At 44.7% G+C, this 21,693-nt stretch overlaps 1 protein-coding gene across 21 annotated transcripts in view; it reads right to left on the bottom strand.

Moving 5' to 3' along the window:
* Positions 1-21,693, bottom strand: part of DLG1 (discs large MAGUK scaffold protein 1) — a 2,685,689-nt gene that overhangs the window by 2,183,878 nt on the left and 480,118 nt on the right. For all 21 annotated transcript variants that reach the window (XM_069618589.1, XM_069618591.1, XM_069618601.1 and 18 more), the window contains one exon: positions 5,730-5,894. In XM_069618589.1, the coding sequence (XP_069474690.1) occupies positions 5,730-5,894 (165 nt within the window). The remainder of the gene's footprint in view (positions 1-5,729; positions 5,895-21,693) is intronic.

The raw sequence follows: 21,693 nt of genomic DNA, 5'->3' as shown, positions 1-21,693 counted from the left end.
AAGCAAAATGCAGCGATTGGTCTCTGCTTGGATCATATAAATGGCCAAGAAGTAGTCCTGCACTGTGCACTAGCACACAACAGGGAACCGGATCTGCTCCTGCAGCCTCCTCCCAATTTAGACTGATCCAAGGGCTGCTAGGCATGAGGGAACGAATTGACTGGACATGTGGAAGCTGGCAACAACTGCTACTGGGAATTTAAACTGCACCGTAGCTCTAATTGGGCATCTGCGGAATTGCCATGCGCGTTACTAGGCATGCGACAGATGGGAATATGTTTCCCTGGTGGTGCTAACTAGTCATGTCTGTAACCGGAACTGGCCAAACATTTTAACTGTACATAACCCATAACAAACACATGCCTGTAAACTGGAATGTTTGGAGTTGCCATTCCTATAAATGTGCCTGTGAGAAGTTTCTGCGTCTGTATGTGGCAGAGCACTAGCCATACCTATTGCTAGGCTATGTTAACAGGCGCTCCTATGTTTGACCAGACGCAAGCCCATAGCAGTAAAGTAACTTTCTAATACAATATTTACAGGTACCAGTTACACCACCCACATGCCATCCTTAATCAGGACTTCAGCGCCCCTTACCTATATCTGAGGAACTCTCTCCTGTCTCATTCCCCCATTTTTACCTCTCCCATTAACAGTGCTTTCCCAGACTTTCACTATGTGCTTATGACTAACTTTGAGCAACAATATCCTCCTCGTCCATGCACTCAGCCTTGGATGACCTCTAAAATTCAGACCCTCAAAACAAACGTATGCCATGACCAGTTACGCTGGCACAAATTACGGATACATAGACTACAAAAATGCCATTGCTACCATCCTCCCCGTCCCCTGTGTATTCACCCTCGCAAACGTTCATCCACCCTCCAGTCTTTGCTCACACCTCCGAAGACTATATCTATCACATTCTCTCTTTCTGCTAACGACTGTCAAGATTAGAGATTCTGGAGAATAGTAGTGTGCATTCACACTACTCCATCTCTCTTCCTACCAAACCCTCACCCCTGCGTCTTCCAATGTAGACTATACTATTTCTCCCCTACATCCTATTAAATTAGCACCCATCATGCGCAGAGCCAACCCATCTTGCGATCCATTGACCTTTTTGCCCCCCAAATGTTGAAAGACTATGCCTCTTATCACTTGCCCTTAGCTCTGTGAATTCTTTAACATCTCGCTCCCCCTGGACTCTTCCCACCTGCTTCAAATCTGCAACAATCTTACCCCATTGAAGAAAAGCCTCTGCTGCCCCAAACCTGCCAGCAAACTATCACCCAATTTCTCATCTTGCCCCGTATTTCAAAAGTCCTTGAGTGGGTAGTCCTTCACCGGATCGATCACCAATTCCCTTAAGTATAAAGGCCTTTGACATCCACTTTAATCAGGCTTCCGTAGTAAACATTCCACCCAGACTGCACTCATTTTCTCAAAGATTTCTTGAAATGAGCCTAGAGCCTCTGTGCATGTGTATTTACTGTGTGCCAGCAGTATAAGTCTAAACGATGGGCTTTGAAATGTGTGAAAAGACCCAAAACACAACAACCCTGTATGCTTGTGTTTACACTTCTGCATATTTACTGGCCCACTCAACTCCAAATGTTGTAGATTACCTTGAATTTTCTTTAAATTTCTTGGGTTCAGAAACAGCAGACCCTCTGGAAAAACACTGCATTTAAATTCTACCCAAAGTACGGGGAACATTATTGGAAAATATGTTGTGGGAGCCAGGCCTCCCAAATAGTTCATTCCCAAATACGGGCCTGTAATGTGAAGGAATTTGCAAGACTCCTGGACTAAATAATTAGATACAATATTTTTTGGCTATAGCTCTCTACCCAAAACTGCGGACAACGCAAACAACATTTTGGATTGAAATAATTGTGAGAAATTGGGTAAGACTTGTATTAGAACAATTTAACAAACCTGAACGATAGGAAAACGTTTGTCTTTGTGAACATATCTTGAAAACACAAATGAACACAGTTTTTCAAAGAGGTTATGTTGGGAATGGAATGTCCAGCCATTAAGAAACCAAGCACAATCAAATCTTATTTGCTACAAGCTTACACTGTTTGAAAAAGCTGAAGGGGCACCTCAGTAGACCAATACAAATCTGACCCCACTCTGAACAAGTGGTATGCCTTTCTCGCGCCTTTTTACCAGTATATGCAACTGGTATGTTGTTGTGCATCCAGAAATATCCATGCGGCCACGTCTAAATGTGTTTCGGCAAGGGTCTGTGAAATATTTTTAAATTATTAAAAAAATTAAAAGAAATAGAATAACTGATGACCCAGGAAAATACATGCATAGTCTGTAAAGCTTGCACAAAAGAATTTTTTTCTCAAACTCTGTGCATCCATCTCTGAAATGCCTCTTAATTTCCCCCCTTTAAAAAAGTTACCTATTTTATATCTATAATAATATCGCTAAACAAGTTTATCCTCTTACCCCATATTACTTAAGTGCCAAGGACGAGGTATCTCGTCCTTGGAATTACCTCCCCAGTGCCAAGGACGAGATAGCTAGTCCTTGGCACTTAAGGGGTTAATGAAGGAGCAAATGTTAGAAGGCTTTGAATGGTGAAATACCGAAATCAGCAAAAAAAGGCCTGGTCACTGCGGGGGGGGTGGGGGGGGACCCATGGCAGTTAATCAATTCGCGAAAATATAAAAAAATGTGGACCAGTCTCTGGGCATTACTACCCTTGTCGGAGCCATCACAATGGCCATGCTCCTTTCTGCAGTCCTCCAGGGCAGCACATTCATCCTTACCAGCTATGCACCTGAACAAGAGAACAGTTCAATTAATGGCTACAGCAGCTACCTGAACAGAGTAGGATGCAGACCGATATATAAATGTGCACAATGACAACAAGAGGCATCCCTTTACCATGTTTGACCATAAGATTTCTTTGCTGCAAAGGCCCTTGTGGGTTGCGTTATAGTTTTGCACACTGCAAGACACACACAGCATGGAAATATCGACAGACCTCATAACAATAGCAGCATGAAGAGTGGGGATGTTTTGATGAGACCAAACTGCATGACTTAATTTGGGCACAGCTGCATGAAAGTGGGGAGCAGCATTGGGAGATATTGTTGCGACAATGTATGATTTGATATGGGCACTAGCGGCATGCAAGAGCGCATAATAAATTAAGGATTTCAGCACTTGGGTGTATAAAGGAATCACAAAACTTGGGGATAGAATTGATGTTTTTATGATATGTTTGTACTGAATCGATGTTTGTTCTTTAAAAATACTTTGTGAAATTGTATATCTTTTGGAAATAATTGAACAGTAGTGTACAAAGGAATAGTAATGAGACCGCTTCATAAGGCAAATGAAGGCTGTAAAAGAATAATTTGAATGAAAAGGAAAAACCTAAAATTGAAAAAGGTAAAAGAAAGCACCGATAAATTATGAAAATGTTAAGTTCCATGAACTTTATTTTTCATTAATTGAAGAAGACTAAAAATGCAATTGTAAGAAATGCAGTAAAATATTTTTGGGCATACCACTGTAAAAAATACTTAGTCAAACCCATCATACCAAACAAACGGTTTCCCTCTTGTAAAGGGGCATATATTTAAACTTGACTACATGATTTGCCTTGGGCGCAGACAACACTGCCATATATTCTTGAAACGGACCTAATTCCTTTGAGAACTAGCATGGCAATTTGTATTAAAGTGATAATGACTGCATGGAGTGTTGGCCAACGAGTACCATGAAAATGTGCTTACAAGGGCAATGCAGACATTTTGAGACAACCTTCATTATTTGCTTTCGTTCGAGGCAGTAGGAAAGAGGGGCAGCACTGGTATACTGTGTTGGTTTTTTGGCTCAAATAGTTTAACTCAAAAGAGCTAACCTGAAAACAGCAGTTTTGAGGCACAGTTTATTTTTACATTAACAAACACCGACTTTTTCCAAAGTGTAGATCCCGGAATGCCCCATTTCCCTCGTTGTCCAGTAAGAGCATCACATTTTTAATTGGTGAGAACCTCATGGTATCATCCCCCCCCCCTTCCCACTATGCAATCATATCGCAGCTGTGCAGTCCCCATTCCGACAGCAGGAGAAGCAGCAGGAGTACGCAGCTCAGTGCCGTAATGAAGTGAGAGCGCAGGCCCTGTGTGCACTTAAGTGAGGCCCAAGAATTGTGTTCCTCATTCTCATGCCATTTTCACATGCCGGCAGGGGAAGTGCCAACCCATCACTGAAGCTGAACTTTTTAGGCAAGAAAACCCATAGTATATCTACGGAGCAGGGCAACATGAAGCTTTGTGGCATTACAAAGGGCAACATTTGTAGATGCACTTTTATGACTTAATAGGACATGCTGAGGGGTCTCATGATTTCGGCACAATTAGATGATTGGGCAGCGCTGGCATTTAGTGGCATTGCTGGCATTTATCCTTAAGACTGCCTCATGGCTTTCTTTGCGCCCTGAAAGTTGGCTGGTTAAATCTCGCTTCTTTATTGAGCACACATTTTGTGAACCAATCAACCCTGCCACTTCTGCTCTGCCCTACCCTGCCCCCACCCCATCTCCACCCGCAGCCCCCTAGCAACCACCCAAAAAAACCCATGATTTTTTCAAACCTTCATCCCCCCTCGATACAAGTCCCGATGCATACGCCCTTGCAAACAACAATGAATTATTATAGTATATTCTAAGGAGAAACGATTTGGAAACAGAGGCAAAGAGAGATGACCGTGTTTTGTAAAAATCACATGATTGATTTCAGGTGAATAAGCAGACATCTGCACGCTATAAATCACTGCTCAAACTGTTAATTAGTTCTTGTCACATCAGATTTGCTTAAATGGATGCAGATGGATTGAAACACATTTAATGACATTTTGTTTGCATGCATTATAGTTTCATAACGACTTCGAGGTATTCTGATGACAGCATGAAAACAAACCACACAGTTGTCACAACTATAGGACCATAAAACAATTTACCAAAACATTATTAGGGGTTTCCAAAACCTAGTTTGTAAAATACCACTAGCTGACAATATTAAGAGATACATTACAGGTAGCTACATATTAGGGTCCTGTATTGGTACAATGTTTCTGGTGAAATACAACCCACAAAACATCTGGCTTGTTTATTATGTCACCGCAACCCCAAAACGGCAGTGTAGGTTCCCATCACTGTACAATAAATGCATGTTTTGCAGTACCACATACAACTATTTAAGCAATTTAACCAGCGGGGTGGGCTTCTATTTCCAGTAATGTGCTAGGTCTCAAGTTATAGGCCTGAGCAAAGCAAGGAACATTATGTCCTGGAGCCTACCACTGCATGTGTTGCTGCATCCTGGGCAGAGGCGATTTAACAGTCGCCAGGCAGACAAATGGTGAGCGGGCCCCTGTGCCTCGCCCCGCCCCTTCGCTTCCCTTCCCACACATCAGATTGTACCTTAGGAGCTGGAACAGGGTCGGCGCCGGCGTGCAGCATGTGTGGCTGCATTTGGGGGGTGGGGGGGCCAGCGGCGGTGCTCATAGGGCCCTGGGCAGAGGGTGCCTCCATGAGCCGCCCACCTTTTTGCCAACAGTTTTGCTTTAAATCTGCACTGATCCTGGGTCAACCATCACCCATGCATGTATACCATCGCTATACAAATATAGTTATACTTAATATTGCTTAGGTCTATTGTGAAAATGTGAGCTGCAATTTGACTTTGCCTTACCTTCATTGGAGAAATGTGAGCATGTGAAACAAATCCATGCACATTTTCAATCTGAGACAAATTCTTTTCGGAAACATGGACCAATTCCGGTCCTCGTATCTCACTTATTAGGTGTGGAGAGCTGTGCTCCTGCGAAGAAGCGTCGTCATCTTGGTATCGGTATTTCTAAAGAGAGAAAACGGATCAATGATTGAGAACACCATCTTGCACAAAGCAAAAGTCAGCTTTAAAAATAAGTGTTTGGTTACTCATCCACAGGTAGTACTTTCTAAATCTATTTAATCTATAAACCTTTTTCTCCAAGGATATATTAAGTACTTGATCAAAATCTGGCTGTACTAGCGGTCAACAAATGATTACAGTGTGCCTAAAACCCCACGAGAGGCTATTTTACCAGAACTGAGCTTCAACTACTATATTTGATTTAACACATATTAAGATATCCGTAAGCTATTTTTAAATTAATTACCAAAAAAAAGAACATAGTAAGTGGAACATTAGTTATATTACTATTAAGAGGTAACAAAAACCCACCCGTAGTCCCACTTCCAGATAAAGTATCTAACTATTGTAAAAAGGGTTCTAGCTTTCCATACACCAAAGAAACATTATTTCAACATTTGACTACCTATGCAGTACACAACGTAGGTATCCTAAAGGATGTGTTTGAAGATTAAAAGACATGTCTCCTAAAAATGTAGAGCATCGGACATTACGTTCATTATCCTTATAGCTAAAACCTTTCTTTCTTAGCACACTTCATCCAAGAGAAACCATGTAGGTTCCTAGTGAGAATACGTCTTTGCAGCCAGCCCGATTGCACATACACAAAACAAACTACGTCAATGAGTGAGGTGCGATTAAGACCTCCTGTCCCTCGTGAACATGGAGTTTCTCTGCAGTGATGGCTAAAAGGAGGTTGAGCATTGGGGACCATACCCCATAACGGGTCTGTAATCACCATCTGCTACAGCAGTCAAGTGTTGAAACGCAAGGCTATCCATAATATGCTCTGCCTTTTAGCCATGTGAGACTTTTTTTTACATTACACAACACTACCCAAAAATGTTACTAAATTCCAACTGAAAGCCAAACAGATAAAGATAAACTGATTAAACCAATGCTACTACACCTAGTCACGTTGACCATTTATCTACCTAGCAATGATTTAGCATTCAATATCAATGTGTGAAAGAGTATGTGAACTGTGTCAGGGATTCCTTGGATGATAGCTCACTAAGTCCCCCTCAGAAGATTTTATTGGGCTTTACTGGACTTTGTTGACTAGGTAATTCTAAAATGCATATTAATATCTTGTGCAGTTATTCAGTGTTCCTAAACAAGCAAGATCTACTTGCTTGTTTAGGAACATTGTCTTGCTGCATGACCGGCATTCAGTTCAGCTTCAGCTCATGGGCGCAAGGCCCGACCTTCTCCTAAAAATATATTCTCGAATGTTTCAGAATTGTCAATGATGGCAAGCAACCCAGGTCTCAAAGGCAACAAACCTCTGCAAACAAGGACACCTTCCACCATGCTGGCAGTTGGGACGAGGTTCTTCTCTTTAAAAGCAGTGTTTCGTTTTCATCAAACAGAACAATTCTCATTGAGTCCAAAATGTTTTACTTTTGTCTCGTATGACCAGAGAATATAGCTCCAGAAGTCCAGAACTTCTTTGGTGAATTTCACTTGGGCAACAAAGTTTATTTTCCAGAGCATACGTTCCTTCCTGGATTTCCTTCCATGAACTACATTCTTGTTCCTGTTCTTATAGATGAGACACAAACATGCACATCAGGGGAGAATGGCCTGCAGATCCTTGGATGTTTCTCTGGCTACCTGGTGACTTGCAGAGTGATTTGTCAATTTGTTTTTGAAAAGACCATGTCAAACCGCTTCTGAGAGACTGTGGTTTTGAACTTTCTCCATTCGTAGACTGACAGTGACTTAATCAAAACCCCAAATCCTTGCCGATTGTGTAACTCTTTAAACAGAAGAGGACCAATAACTGCATTTCCGAGGGCCTTAGATTTCTTTTGATCATGGTGCGAGTTTTTCCGCACAGTTTTATGGTGAGGACCAAATGGAATCAGTTCCTGATTTTCATATAGTAAATCGCTGAATGGGTCATTGAGGAGTTTCAGAAGGTGATGACCAATATTCAGGATCTGGGGCTCCAGATTGATAGCATGAAACTAATAAAAGGGCATAATAAGGAAATATCAAAATCCAAAAAGAAAGGTCATGATGAAATGGTCAAATTAGAAAAAGAAACTGCTCAGACGGGACCTTGAAAAAAAAATACAAAACCACATACATCCTGGGGTGGTAGCCTCGAACAAAAGTTCAATTAAGAATCTGAAGATTAGAAAAACCCAATTTAAGAAGTGGGTTAGAACTCCTTTAAGAAGAAAAAAAAAAGTGTGGTTGGGCATGGTGAAAGCAGTGAATGACAATAGGTGGTTTTGGCAAATCGTCAACAGAAATAATAACCCAGGGATTCTACTTAATGCGGTATCCAGTAGAATGTCGTAGGAGTATGTTACCTCCATATTGGGGAAGATGGATGTGACAGATCTGAGGCGGAATGTTTATATGGAAATGAATGGCCATTGAAACGGTCAACCAGAGCCCTTGCAAAATTAATTAGTGAACTCAATGTCTCTAGAGCTATGGGCCCAGATTGAACATGCAATGTTCTAGTGAAACTGGACCCTTAACTATACTATGTGCCCGTACATTATTTGGAGTACTGGTCGCAATTAGTAAATCGGGAACTATCCCAAAACTGGGAGGATAGCTCAAAGGCAACGTGCTCGTCTTGGAAGCAAGACGACATGAAGCAACGCAGGTTCGATCCCCGGGTCCGCACTTAGAAACCTCTGGGTATTTAAGCGCGTTATAAATACGCAACTAAGACAAAAAAAAAACAATTACGCAAAAAAAAAAGACTTCTTGTAACAGTGCCTCAATGCCCGCGGGCTATGTGAGCGCTTTAAAAATGCAAAAAAAATAAAACCTGGTAAGACAGCACAATATTGCCAGTGTTTACGAAGGGACAGTGAAACGATCCTGCCAACTACAGGATGGTCGCAATGCTCAGTAGCCTATCAAAAATCTTTGCCAGGATCCTCCTTGCAGAGCTTGGCAACTTGTGTGTGAGCGCTAAAATATTGCCCTTAAACCAAACTGGCTTTCGCTATGTATGTGGCCTACACAACGGGAGGAGTGAAGCAGGGTTGCCGACTGGCTTCATGCTTAATCTGTATTTGGCAGATCTTCAGCTTGCCTTTGATTCATCAGATGTGTGCCCTGTCAAATTTGGGAGCCACATCATTTCCTGGTTAGGCTATGCAGAAGATTTGATTATCATTGACTATACTCTGCAGTGACTACAAAAAATATTACATGCCCTGGAACAATACTCAAAAGTTAACGATTTGAAGATTAACACAGTGAAAACTAAGATAATGGTCTTTAAGAGTGGGCACAAAAGACTGAATAATTACAAATGGCACCTCCAGGATAAGGAACTAGAGGTGGTCAGAGATTACAAATATCTTGGTGTAATTGTAGATGACCAGTTAAAATGGGAAAAACACTGAGAATCAGTAAAACAAAGTAAGTAAAATAGTGGGTGGAATCAATGTTTTCTTTTTTAGGTATGGAAGAAATGGTTACACTTGATAAAGCAAAAATGTGCTTTATTATGACCTACAGGGTCGGAATTCGGGGCAGCAAGTTTAGGTCTTGCTTAGACAAACTTGGAAGACAAAACCCTAAGTAAACTTTTCAAAACAAGTCCTACACTCCTGATGGAATATCTAACCCTGGAACCTAATCTGGCCAACTGTGAAGGAGTGTATAGACAAAAGTTAATATTGTTGTATAGGAAGCTGGTTACAGCTTTACAGCTGATGGAGACTCACTGATACATTGTCTATGGTTTGCCTTTAACACTTTCAATGTCCTTCTTAAAAAGGGCCTGCCGAGAAAGAGTTTTTTTCTGTAGGCAGGGAAATGGAAGTTAATTTTACTGTCAGTAGGGACTTTTAAATCAGTTTCACGGTGTGCACTGTACTCCCAAGATGGAGAACAAATTGCGGTGCTTGTATCTAAATCCAATAGTATGGAATATACGAGCTATATTGAGGGTTCTAGCCACCGCGCAAAGTATTTTAAAGCATACCCATACAGTAACATTGTAAGGAAATATCTAGATATTAAATGTAATACTATGCCCTCCAAGGACATTTTGGGTGGCTGTATGGGTATCCCTAGGTGAGATAAGAATTTGCTGATTATGTGGCAAGTGGGTACTGGAATCCCCACCCCATTTGATAACAGATTGTTCAAGTTTGGACAAGATAAGGAACAAGTTACTTACCTGTAACTGTTGTTCTCCACCATGGGTCTGGCATGGATTCACATGCTCATGAACATTCCCAGTCGTCCAGCTGGGAATCCTCTGTAAAGAAAAAAATCAGTTTCAGTTTAACTTCTGAACTGTTTTTCTCCTAAAGCTTGTGACAGAGCTGGCCATGAACCAAGTCTTGGTCAGACCAAGAACATCCAGATTGAGTTCAAGGAGACGGCAGATGTCAGAGGAGTGTTTGACAGCTGAGCGAGAGTTGAGTGGCAATGTGGAGCAGGTTCCCCTTTGAAGGACTTCCGTGGAGGGGTACAGGTCAGAGGAACGCCCTGCAGAAGTGTTGAAAGTGTATAGGATGGGGAGGAAAGTACAAATGGGGTCCTTACTGAACAGAATGAGGTCTACCCACTCTAATTAAATAATGTATTACTCATGGACAGGAAACTTCCTGTGGCCACTACTCTGCCATCAATAAAACATGTAATAAAAGAAAGTAAGGAGTAATCTGGTTAGAGTAAAGAAATATCTGCTTTGTGAAGAATCAAACCTCTCGAAAAGCAAAGCACCGACAATTGATAACATGGTATCTTGGGTATCATGGAAAAAAGCTGGAATATGGACGTTGGGTCAGGTGTATGATGGTAACAGTTGGCTGGATTTTGCTTTCTTAAATATTAATTTAAGCTGCGGGTAAATGAACTTCAGCGATAAACAACTCTGTTCTGTCCAAAGGTTGTTTGCCCCGCTTCATTCCAAAATACATGGTCCACCAAAGTTATTACAGTTATGCCACACCTTTTCTAATATTCAAATATGACAGTTGATTGGGTTATGTTTCGAGACAGCTTTTATTTGAGTAAAAGAAATAATTCCCTATGTGGCGTTGCTGCTCTATAAATGAACATCTAGTCGAGCAGATGGCTTTCAATCTCAACAAATGCAAACTCCAGCCAGAATTCTCTGCTTAAGGATACTTAAAGTTCTAGAAGTTGCTAGATCTGAAGTAAACAGAATAGTTTAGATTATTTTGACGGAGGACACACGTTGCACTAGAAAAGAGGCCATGTGGTCTGGTTGTTTTGCCAGTTACAATGCACATAATAAAGCAATCATGAGAATATTTAAACATCAGCTAATATCAGTGATTGTTAAAGACTTCCAAACAAAAAAACCATACAAGTTGATCACATAGGAAAGCAATTACAGTCTCATTTGAGATCAGCCCCAGCTTTAGAATAAACTCTAGGGTACAACAAGAAACATAGCAGAAGCTTTTGTATGTTGTGCATGTGATAATATGTACTTGATCACTAATTACGGAAAAGCACCATTCGCCCCTTGAAAAACAATCTTGGAACATATCAGAACTATCCACAGCAAGAATAAATGGTGACCTTCGGTAGTACATGGAAATCAAGCCATGCCAACTCTGATTTGAAAGAACTGGAGATTTATTTTTAATAATGGAAATTCAAATTTTTACAGAGGAGTAAACAAGGAAAACATCCGAAGAAGCCCCTTGGATCCATCTCCAATAAGCCATCGCCTATGGTACTCAAATGGATCGGGAACAATATTTTTGCCAGAGTAGTATTTATATTGTGGTCAGTAATAGTTTGAATGTTATTAATTGCAGACTTGATCTGCAGAACTGGAGGATAAGTGGAGCGTTTTGAAAGGCTTTAGACACTTATCAGATGGTTTGGGGCACTTAAGCTAACACAAATTACACAACACTTCATGTACGGTTTGCATTCTAGGGATTCTTTTATGGGACCCAGCACACATCCAATTATCATTTGTATGGGGATAAATGTCGACAGTCTAATCATAAAGTGGAATATGTACTGTGGCGAGTCAGAGGTGCTCATCTTTTATATGGGAGAAACCGAGTCACATAGAACTTGGGTGGTCCAGCCGGTGCCCGGTGTGGCCTCAGAGGGTAGAAAGGAGGGATTGCTTTGCGTTTCTTGTGAACCACCTGCATGATGTTAGGGATAAGTTACAAGTACCAGCATCCCGTGCTTTAAGAATACATTGCCTCTGTAGAAGCTCTGTTGCCAAGTGCACAAATACATCCCATGGGCGCAACGAACCTCAGAAAAATCATTTGCGATTAAGATTACTGCAATATTGGTTAAAGATTAGCCCATTAATGTTAAAAAGTGGAAACCACACGTGAAAATTGTTTCCTCAGGCACAGCCACCAACATGGTCAAAGGCTTTTACAATGCAGGTGGAATAAATTCAAGTTAAAAGCTACTAGCCAGCCATAAAATCTCACTCGCCACCTCAATTCTATACAGTCACATAAGACACCATTTCTTACTCACCAAGAGTCAAACATCAATAGCCAATGGCTATTGGCAAGTGCAAATGCTGCGGCCTGAGTGCAACATACGCGGGAGGCGAACCCAATGTTAGCTTTTCTCATAAGTGTTACAAATGCTCGTTTACCCGCACCAAGTGTTGTGCTCCCCACAACAAAATAAAGGGAATTCAAGATGTTACTGAACGTTGTGATTGGCTTTGTAGCTTCAAAATGCTTATATTAACCTAATGGGAAAATGCAGGAATATAACCAATGCCATATTAGAACTAAAACTGATAACAAGCATAATCAGGGCCTCTAAGAAAAAAAACAACCCTGTAAGCTAAAGCGAGTTAAGTGTGTCTCCAATGAAAAGTAAGCTTACAGGAGGGACCATGGGTATATAAAAAGGATGGAGAAATCTAGCCTGGTGTCTTATACCTGCAGGGGGCAGACGTACCTAGCCCTGCTCCAGGCCTATCAGAGAGACTGCTGCCCGAGTAAAGAAAGCACTGAAGAACTGCTTACCAGAAAGAACCATGAAATATCACTCTGGGAGAGGAGAAAGGCCCCACCTCAGAAGGTGGAATTAGTGTTGGTGATTTAAAGACAGACTCTGGCATCTACAGGCTAGAAGGGGACAGCCTAATAGAGGTGCCTGTTGGGAGTCAGTTCAGTGGGAGCAAACTAAAACAGTGACCTGGAGAGGACGACACTGTAGAAGGCCTGAAGGAGAAATCTGTAACTTGTGACATCCAGACCTGATGGAGGATGCAAGCAGAAGCCTGCATCCTAGGAAAGAAAGTTATGGTGCGAAAGTGCCAGAAAGACCGAGATGAACCCTTGGGTGTGACGACCTGTGCTGTTTTGGATTTCATTGCGGTATAGCGCTGGACATTATTGTGATAGGCTGTGGAACATTGAACTGTGTTGTGTTTTCTAGGGATAGCCGGGGTTAACAGGACTGCTTAATGTTAGTTTATTGGCACGATTTTGGTTGGCCATCTCGTTGGAGCAATTCATGGAATAGCTTAGTGCATCACTGACGTGACAAGGACCGATTAAAGATAGGTTTTAGATGAATCTTTGATTTAAATCCCATGTTTGAAGTTGGCAACGCCTTGACCATGTCTCACCGACATGTTTTCAAAAACCATTCCTTTTTGTTTTTAGTCCTTTCCCTTTGGCCCCACGGGCATTTCACCAACCCCATTCGAGACTTCTTCAAATAAAATCTTGACCAACACATTCTTTGCTGTGCCTTGTTTGGATCACATAGTTGCCAACATGACCCATTCCAAATCTGTAGGTGCTTATTGAGTCCTGTTTTTTTTCTTTGTATTCTGGGAATTGTAGTCCGAGTTTTATAATGGGAAACTTGTAACTACAAATCCCAGAGTGCCGACAAAAAACAGGACTGGTTAAGCACCTGCAGATTGGAATGGGTCATGTTGGCAAGTATGGGATCATGGTTAGTCTTCCCCAGAGTCGGAAATTCTATGGAAATAGCAAGAAAGCAAATTTAGCTGGATACACTAATGGAGTCAGGTACACATTTGTGAATTGGAGGTACAATAGAATAGAAAATTATTAGATGTTTCACTACACAAACGCATTGTATAGTGAAAAATGGAAAACCGATTTCTAGTTGTGCTAGTTCAAAATGACAGAACTCATGACGACGATCTGGCAGTCCATTCAGTCTCTGTGGCATTTAACTGGCAAACTGCGGTGGTAAGTCAGAATCAGGAGACAGACTGGGTGGCATTTTCAATGATTAGTCTTTTCAGTTTATTCAAAATAATCCTTTATGTCCCCAATTGCCTAAGCCCTATTTTGAAGAACAAAAAAGAAGTTAAGAGTGATCATCAGGATGTCCAACAACATAGGGCCCAATTCATAGAATCCAGCGCAAGCGCCGCACGCCGAGAAGGAGCGTGCGCCAGCCGTGGTGCAAACCAGCAATTGCGCGGCACGCGTATTCATGGATTTTCTGAGGCATCAGTAGCCGTGGTGCAATGAACACCAAGCAGCGCCAGAAACGCCCCCAACACACCCCCATGCGCAGGAAAAAGCCAGTGAAATGCCCAATACGGCGCAAGGCCCTCTGCCATCTGTGGCCCAGCACACAGCACCCCCCCCCCCATCGTAATCGCGTGAAAAATCTGAGCGTACCCTGGTCGCACCAGCCAAATCACATGGAAAGGCCAGCGTGTAAATGCATGTTAGGCAGAAACCTGTGCAGTTCCCTTAGGGACCACTGCAAAAGGCATAAGACTACAGATGTTGGCAGTAAACCCAATTGGTAGCAGTCTGTACCACCCAGATTTACCTGGTAGCTGTGGCTGAGCAGCCAGACGTCTCTCAAGAAGAGTTAGACAGTATATAGAGTATACAAGATAGGTACCAAAATACAGTAGCACAAGCAAACACTGACCAGAGTTTTGATATCAAGTATATAATTATTTATTTAAAGACACACTTAGAAACACTCTAGCACTAATATAATAAGTAAGTTCAAAAACACCGTCACTATTATATATACATCCCTTATTAGACAAGTCTTAGTTAACACCACTTATTTCCAGACAGAGGTGAGTGCTTAACTAAAGATGGCACTCCAATAAGTTTAAGAAAAAGAAAGGGAAAAGGCAGAAATTAGGAACACCACACAACACAATCCTTTGAAGCACTCAGCAAGGCAGGCAGGCAACACAAAGTCTACTTGTGAGCAAAAAGTTCAGAGGCCAGGCCCCCTCTTGGAGAGAGTCGAACGCCAATGCGCCCAAGATCACACAGTTTAAAAGGCTTGGAAAGTCTTGCAGAGAGTTTAGGAAGGAATTAGTTCAGTTTAGAAAAGTTCAGTTAGCCAGCCTAGGGCCAACCCAAGTGGTAAGTTGAGGCTTTAAGAGTGGCCCCACACAGACCGTTGCGAGGGAGGCCAGGCGAACACAGTACCTTTAAAGTGGAGAGGATCCTCTAGCGGGGGCAGTTGTTCCTGGCAGCGGGTGCAATTCGCGGCGTCGTCCAGAGGAAGAGATGATCTCGATGTGGAGGAAAGCTGAAGGTCATGGCACTGCCAGGGAAGAAACCAGCCGCGGAGTTCTCCGGTAAAAAGGTACTATCCTTTTATTTGCGTTAGTGGAAAAACGTGGTATTCCAGTTGCCGGGGTGCTTGGCACAGGCAAGGCGGCCACGAGATGATCCGGGAAGGCGGGCAAACTGGTTATCCCTACCAGTCAAAGGAAGAAGACTCTTGGGGATGAAGATCTCCTCTGTCGTTGGAAGTGGTGAGTCGGTTCAGCAGGGCTCCACCGGTGGTGTCGTCGTTGCAGGTCGGCTCAGCTTCTCCCTCTTCGGATTCTTTGGTCCTGTGGCGACGTCTGAAGTCCCAGTCCCCAAAGCCCTGCTTTTATGCAGAAAACCCCCATTCACCAGTCCTAGCTGTCACTCAAACATGCTAAGTGGTGAACCGGGCGGCTCACCACTGGGCCAAATCACACAAGAGTGTGACTTGAGTTGCCGAGGCAACTCAGTCCAGGGTGCCTAAACCCCCTCCCACACCCCCTGTGGTACCCAGAGACAGTGGCACCACTTTTGGAGGCTTCTGTGGAGAAGCCCGCCAAAAAGTGGAACAAAGGGCTCGACTTGGGTTGGAGTCACAGAAGCGAACACAAACTCCATTTTGGAACAGAGTTCTGGCAAAAAATACCAACCGGTGAATTAATATTAAATAAATAAACCGGCGGTATGTTCGAGGCTATGTTTAAAAAGTATTAGCCTCGAACAATGGGAAAATCCCATAGGAATATATTCGCGGTTGAATATATAAAGTAGTATCCACTGCCACCAGCCAAAACTCGCCCAGGGGGAACTGGACAGTGCCCCCTCGAACAACAGACCCAGGGGCAATCGAATTGCCCCTACCAGTACGCCCACAATATGATGGTTTGTACTGGTTCTGTTCACAATTTAGGACTAGTAAAGCCAATGGTGACTTTACATGCCCTGGGAGACAGTAGTCAGTCCCAGGATACGGAGTCTATGTTTGGGGGTCACTATGACACCCCGGTGCTACGGCACTGAGGGTGCTGTGTAACATAACAAAAATACATGAAGCCCTATGGAGTAAAAAAGACCCCATAGCCCATAAAATATTACAAAGTCAAAGGATATCTCAAATCATATCTAAGAGTGGGAGAAAGAGAGTCTCACTCTTAGCAGGAGAAAAAAAATAAACCCCAAAAATCCAGCAAAGCTGCTGGGGGACTCACTAGGTTTGGGAAATTAGCCTCAACAGAGAATTCTCCCCAACAATGCGCTACACACACAAATCCCCTGGAAGCAGACCCCAGCAGCCATAACCCGTGACCATACCCCACAGTTAGCCCACACCATGGAACCACCGAACCCTCCCCCCATCACCCGTGACCATACCCCGCAGGCAGCCCACACCATGGGACAACACCCTCCCCCTCCCCCCATCACCCATGACCATACCCCACAGGCAGCCCACAGGCAGCCCACAGGCAGCCCACAGGCAGCTCACACCACATGGGACCCCCATCACCATACCCCGCAGGCAGCCCTCATGGGACCCCCGCCATCACCCGTGTCCATACCCCGCATGCAGGCCCCACCTCATGTAACCCCCCCCCCCCCATCTGTGAGGGCAACCTGCAGGCAGGTTGCGCCTCAAGTCGTCCCCACCAACTGTGACGGCAACCTGCAGGCAGGCCCCACCTCATGTTGTCCACCCCTACCTGTGACGGCAACCTGCAGGAAGGCCCCGCCACATGTCCGCACCCCTAGCCCCCAACACACTGTGGACCGATAGACATAAATGCAGATGTGAAATGAAATGCCACTAGACGCTGCACACTCAAAGTACACCTTAACACACATCCACTGGTCATGCACACCACAACAGGCCACATGCCATTTTCAGTCAAACATGACACATGCATGCATGTGTGCACAAACATAACATAGGCCAGCATCATGGACATAGAACAGAGTAAGCAAGAGTGAATTTTGGCCGAAACCATCGAGACCAGACAGCACTTTGATTTTCCATCAAAATATATATTGTAAAAACAGTATTGAAGTCCTACTCATATAAAACAAATAAATGAAATCAGCATCAAATGATCCAATAAATAAAATATCAAAGAGAAAAAAAATCTAAGTCAAACAAAGATGAAAGTAAAGATGTGGTCAATGTCCCTAAAGCAGTCCAAAATGAAAACACAAATAAAAAGTAAACCGTTACTCCATGGTGAACTGAAGAGGATCCTTTGAAAAGAGAACTATGTACACAAAAACAAGGGTCCATTGTCCCAAACCATGTCCAAAAATTATGAATAAAAACAAAGAACTGTATACAAAACGTGGAGTAAAGTCCAAAAACTCCAAAGAAAGAAAAAACAAAAGGAAATGTACACCTAAAGAACGATGTACAATGGCAGCGGGCTAGTCCTTTGACTCACCATTCCCCCCCGCCCCCAAAGTCTCGGCCAGGGCATCATCGAACATTGCATCGATTTCCAATAGGCGGCCCTGTGCTCTCCCCTCGAGGGCTTGCAGGGACTCCAATGTGCTCCTCTCAAACTCCCTGCAAGATTCCTCAAGTAATTCAGCCCACCTATCCGCCCGACGCAGGCTATTCTCTGCCTTTGCCATGGTCGTGCCCCCTGTGCCCGCTGCCGCTCTGCTCCGATCTGCTGGCCAAATCGCCCCAACACGGAAGACATTCTTGTTGAAAGGTCATATGTGCCTCCTGCCCAATAGCCGATACCTTCCTCCCCTCCAGTGGAAGCCCCGAGTCCTGTCGCCTCTTATGCCGAGCCTGCAGCCGCGGAACAGCCTGGTGCCTGCGCCTCCGGGACAGCCTCTGGGACGATGACAACCCCCGGGGCTGTCGTGCATGTGCCCTGCTGCTTGGTGCCTGCTCTTCCACCTTTGCCACATGTCCTGTCGCAGGATGGATCTCCGTGGTGGCCATCTCTGCTGATCCTCCTTCGACTCGCAATCCTGGCAGGGATGTGGTCTCGACCGGACTGGTCGCCGGGGTTGAGACAGGTACACAGGGGCCCCTGGTGGTATGTGGGCCGGAATTGGTGTTTCCATCTGGGTGGAAACATCCACCACCTGCGGATGGGTCCGGCCTGGGGTATGCCCGCAGTTGCATACTGGTGCAGTTGCATACCAGGGACAGGATTAGGCACAGGCCCCTCCACGGTGACCGGCACTGCCTCTGGCCCCTGACCCTGGACTGCACCAGTCACACCTACATCATCACCCCCGCTGGGCCGATGTGGCGGCGGCCTCCTCCTCCTCCTCCTCCTCCTCCTCCTCCTCCTCCTCCTCCTCCTCTCCTTCCCCCGCCAACCTGGATGCCTCCCCACTTTCTTCTGCAGTGTCTTGCCCCTGTGAGGGCTCACCTGTCCCTCCCACTGCTGAGAATTCCTCCACCACGTTCACCCTCTTGGACATACCCTCAGCAGCTGCGGCCGTTGACTTGGACGTGGCACCAGTCTCCTTGCTCCTGGAAGATGGCAGTACCGGGGATGCAGACTGGGCCTTGCGTCTACGCCTGGTGGAGGCATCCCTGCTGCCGTGCTCCACAGTTCCTTATCCGCCCTCTTCTCCAATCGTCGCTGTAGATCGGGAAACATAGAACACAAACATCAGGGTACTGAACATGTGTGTCACAATGCAAATGTACATCAGTGGCACTGTCAAAGGTCACAACCATCATCACTGTCCACTACACACAGGGAAGTGCCATTCACACACATGCACAATGATGTCTGTCATTCGCAACAGACATTCACAGACATTGCCAGCTAATCAGAATTGTGCATTCAGCTCACACGCATCATGGGAAATACACATCTCATTCACACACATCACCTGACAGTCATGAGGCAGCCCATGGAGCTATCACATCAGAGTGCACTTGAGGTCAAATTGGCAGCGTGAGGCAATCACACAATCAAAAGCTCAAGTAACATACATCACAGAGTGTTGTCCAGTCACACACCCACTATTCAGACACAAGCGCATGTACACCATGCATGTCCATGATGTACGCTAAAGCACCCACGTGTCACATCTGGCATGCCACAGTCCAGACTTGGGGTTGCAAACATGTGCACGTCGTTACATGCTGGCGCGCATCACGCATTTCAGCACAGACACCATTGATGTTACACACACTTGAATGGAGTCACATGCAGCAGTGTCTGCGACATGCACAGAGACATCTGTACAGGAGGCATACCAGATAAAGGGCCAAGTGCACACTCCAGCCACACGTCAACATGCACTATGGTGGACAAGAACACATGGACACTTACCTGGGCATACAGCACTGGGTAGAAGCGCTCCAGGACCCGCATCTCAACGGTGGTCAACCGGCCCGGCGCCCCCTTCGGTCCACCAGCTTTGTAGAAACGCTGGGCCTTGTTGTGGGTCCTGGATTTTAAGTCTTCCCAGCGATTGGGGACGTGTGTAGTCGTGGGGTGCCACCCCCTCCGCGTTGATGGCACCCATAATATCCGCCCAGATCTTTTTCCGTCCTTCATTGCCGACTTGCGATGGTCCGGAGAAGAGAGCATCATAATGCACCAGGATGCCAACTTCCCTGGGTGACAAGCTGACAGCCCTCTGCCCGGGGGGGGGGTGCTGTGTCAGACATGGCAACCCCCGAGGCAGGTGTGGGTGGGCAAGGTGGTCCTGGGGCTGGGCTGTGGAGCAGTGGTATGGCAGTCTGGAGTCTTCAGGATCAGCAGAGGTGGCCACGATGACCGGATAACTGGCAATGGCTGATGAGCAGGCACAAAAATGCAAGGCATGAGGGCAGCAGGTACACAGAGTGGGCAGGCAGCAGCAGATGGCTCGTAGGCAGTTGGAGGCTGATAAATTGGCTGGTAGGCAGGAGCGTCGGTCTTCCGTGTTACTCGTGTGGACAGACGGAAACAGATGGACTCTGCACGTGCAGAACCAGCGCGTTAGTGTGGATTCAGAGGAAAGGCCCTAAGCTCGTAACTTACATGACACGTGCTGAACGTTGGGCCGGGCGTTCAAGATCGGGATAAAGTAGTGCGTAGGAGAGCATTATACGCTTTCCGAGTGATAGCGGACGGATGTGTGGACTTAGTTTCCACGCGATCTCTTCACTGCGTGCAAGCCTCTTCTTTTGGTGGGGGATTGCCTCTGCGCACAAGTGCGTGTACTTTTGAGGCTGACCTAGTTGCGTACGCATTTTGCAATCTGTGGGGGCCCCTGTGTGTTGCGTAACTCCTTATTTAACATCACTGTAGCTTACGTGTCCTTCGTGTACGTATTTTTTGTGTTGCTGGGTGCCACAGTGTACGTTAGGTTTTTTTCTGACCACAAGAAAACAGAGTAAACATCCTGCTGTAACACTTGATGAAGGAGCAAGCAAGTGCATCTCATCTAACCTATTGCTAAAAAAACCACGTCCCACACCTCAAGGGTGCCTTGATTAATGCCAGATCACTAGTGGCGCATGCCATTGAGCTAGCTGATCTAATCAATGCATAAGACTACAACTTTCTAGCCATAACAGAAACATGGTTACATGCAGCAGAAGGTCCTGCCCTCACGCTCGCAGTACCTAATAACTACTCTATTCTCAGAGCAGATGGGGCTGATGCTCGTGGTGGAGGCATAGCTATCCTAGCCAAAACCAACCTCAACATAAGACTAGCCCCTTCAATCGACATCAAATCTTGTGAATCTCTTACTGCCAAAATACCTATATCCGACTCACAAACACCTACAATTCACCTAATATACAGACCTCCAGGCCCCATCGGCACATTAGAGAAAGATATTTCCACTATGTTATCTGATAATCTGAAAGATTCCTCCCAAATACTCCTGCTGGGTGCTCTCAACTTGGGATTCAATAACTCTAAAGACCAGCAAGCCTTAGCTATCTCTAATGTGCTTAAGGAACTTGACCTTTTCCAAAGAGTGTCTCTACCCACCCATAACAAAGGGAGAACACTAGATTGGTTAGCAGACTAACTGTAATGCCTCAATCACTGCCATTACCCACCCCTCCCCCCAGATATGGACTGATCATCACCTCTTAGCATTCACACTAGCTGTCAAAACATTGTCCCCTAAAAATAACCCAGTAGTTCCTCCTATCCAAACTAGGAATAAAAAGAATACGATGGCGGACAAGCTCATACCCCTACTGATACCGTCCCTTAACTCACGGCCAGATACCACTGACCCGTCTA

The sequence above is a fragment of the Ambystoma mexicanum genome, chromosome 10 (assembly GCF_040938575.1).
Source record: "Ambystoma mexicanum isolate Mex_15411 chromosome 10, UKY_AmexF1_1, whole genome shotgun sequence".
NCBI classification, from domain to species: domain Eukaryota; kingdom Metazoa; phylum Chordata; class Amphibia; order Caudata; family Ambystomatidae; genus Ambystoma; species Ambystoma mexicanum.
Note: the sequence above shows the minus strand (reverse complement) of the source record. Positions and strands in the feature narration are given on the sequence as shown.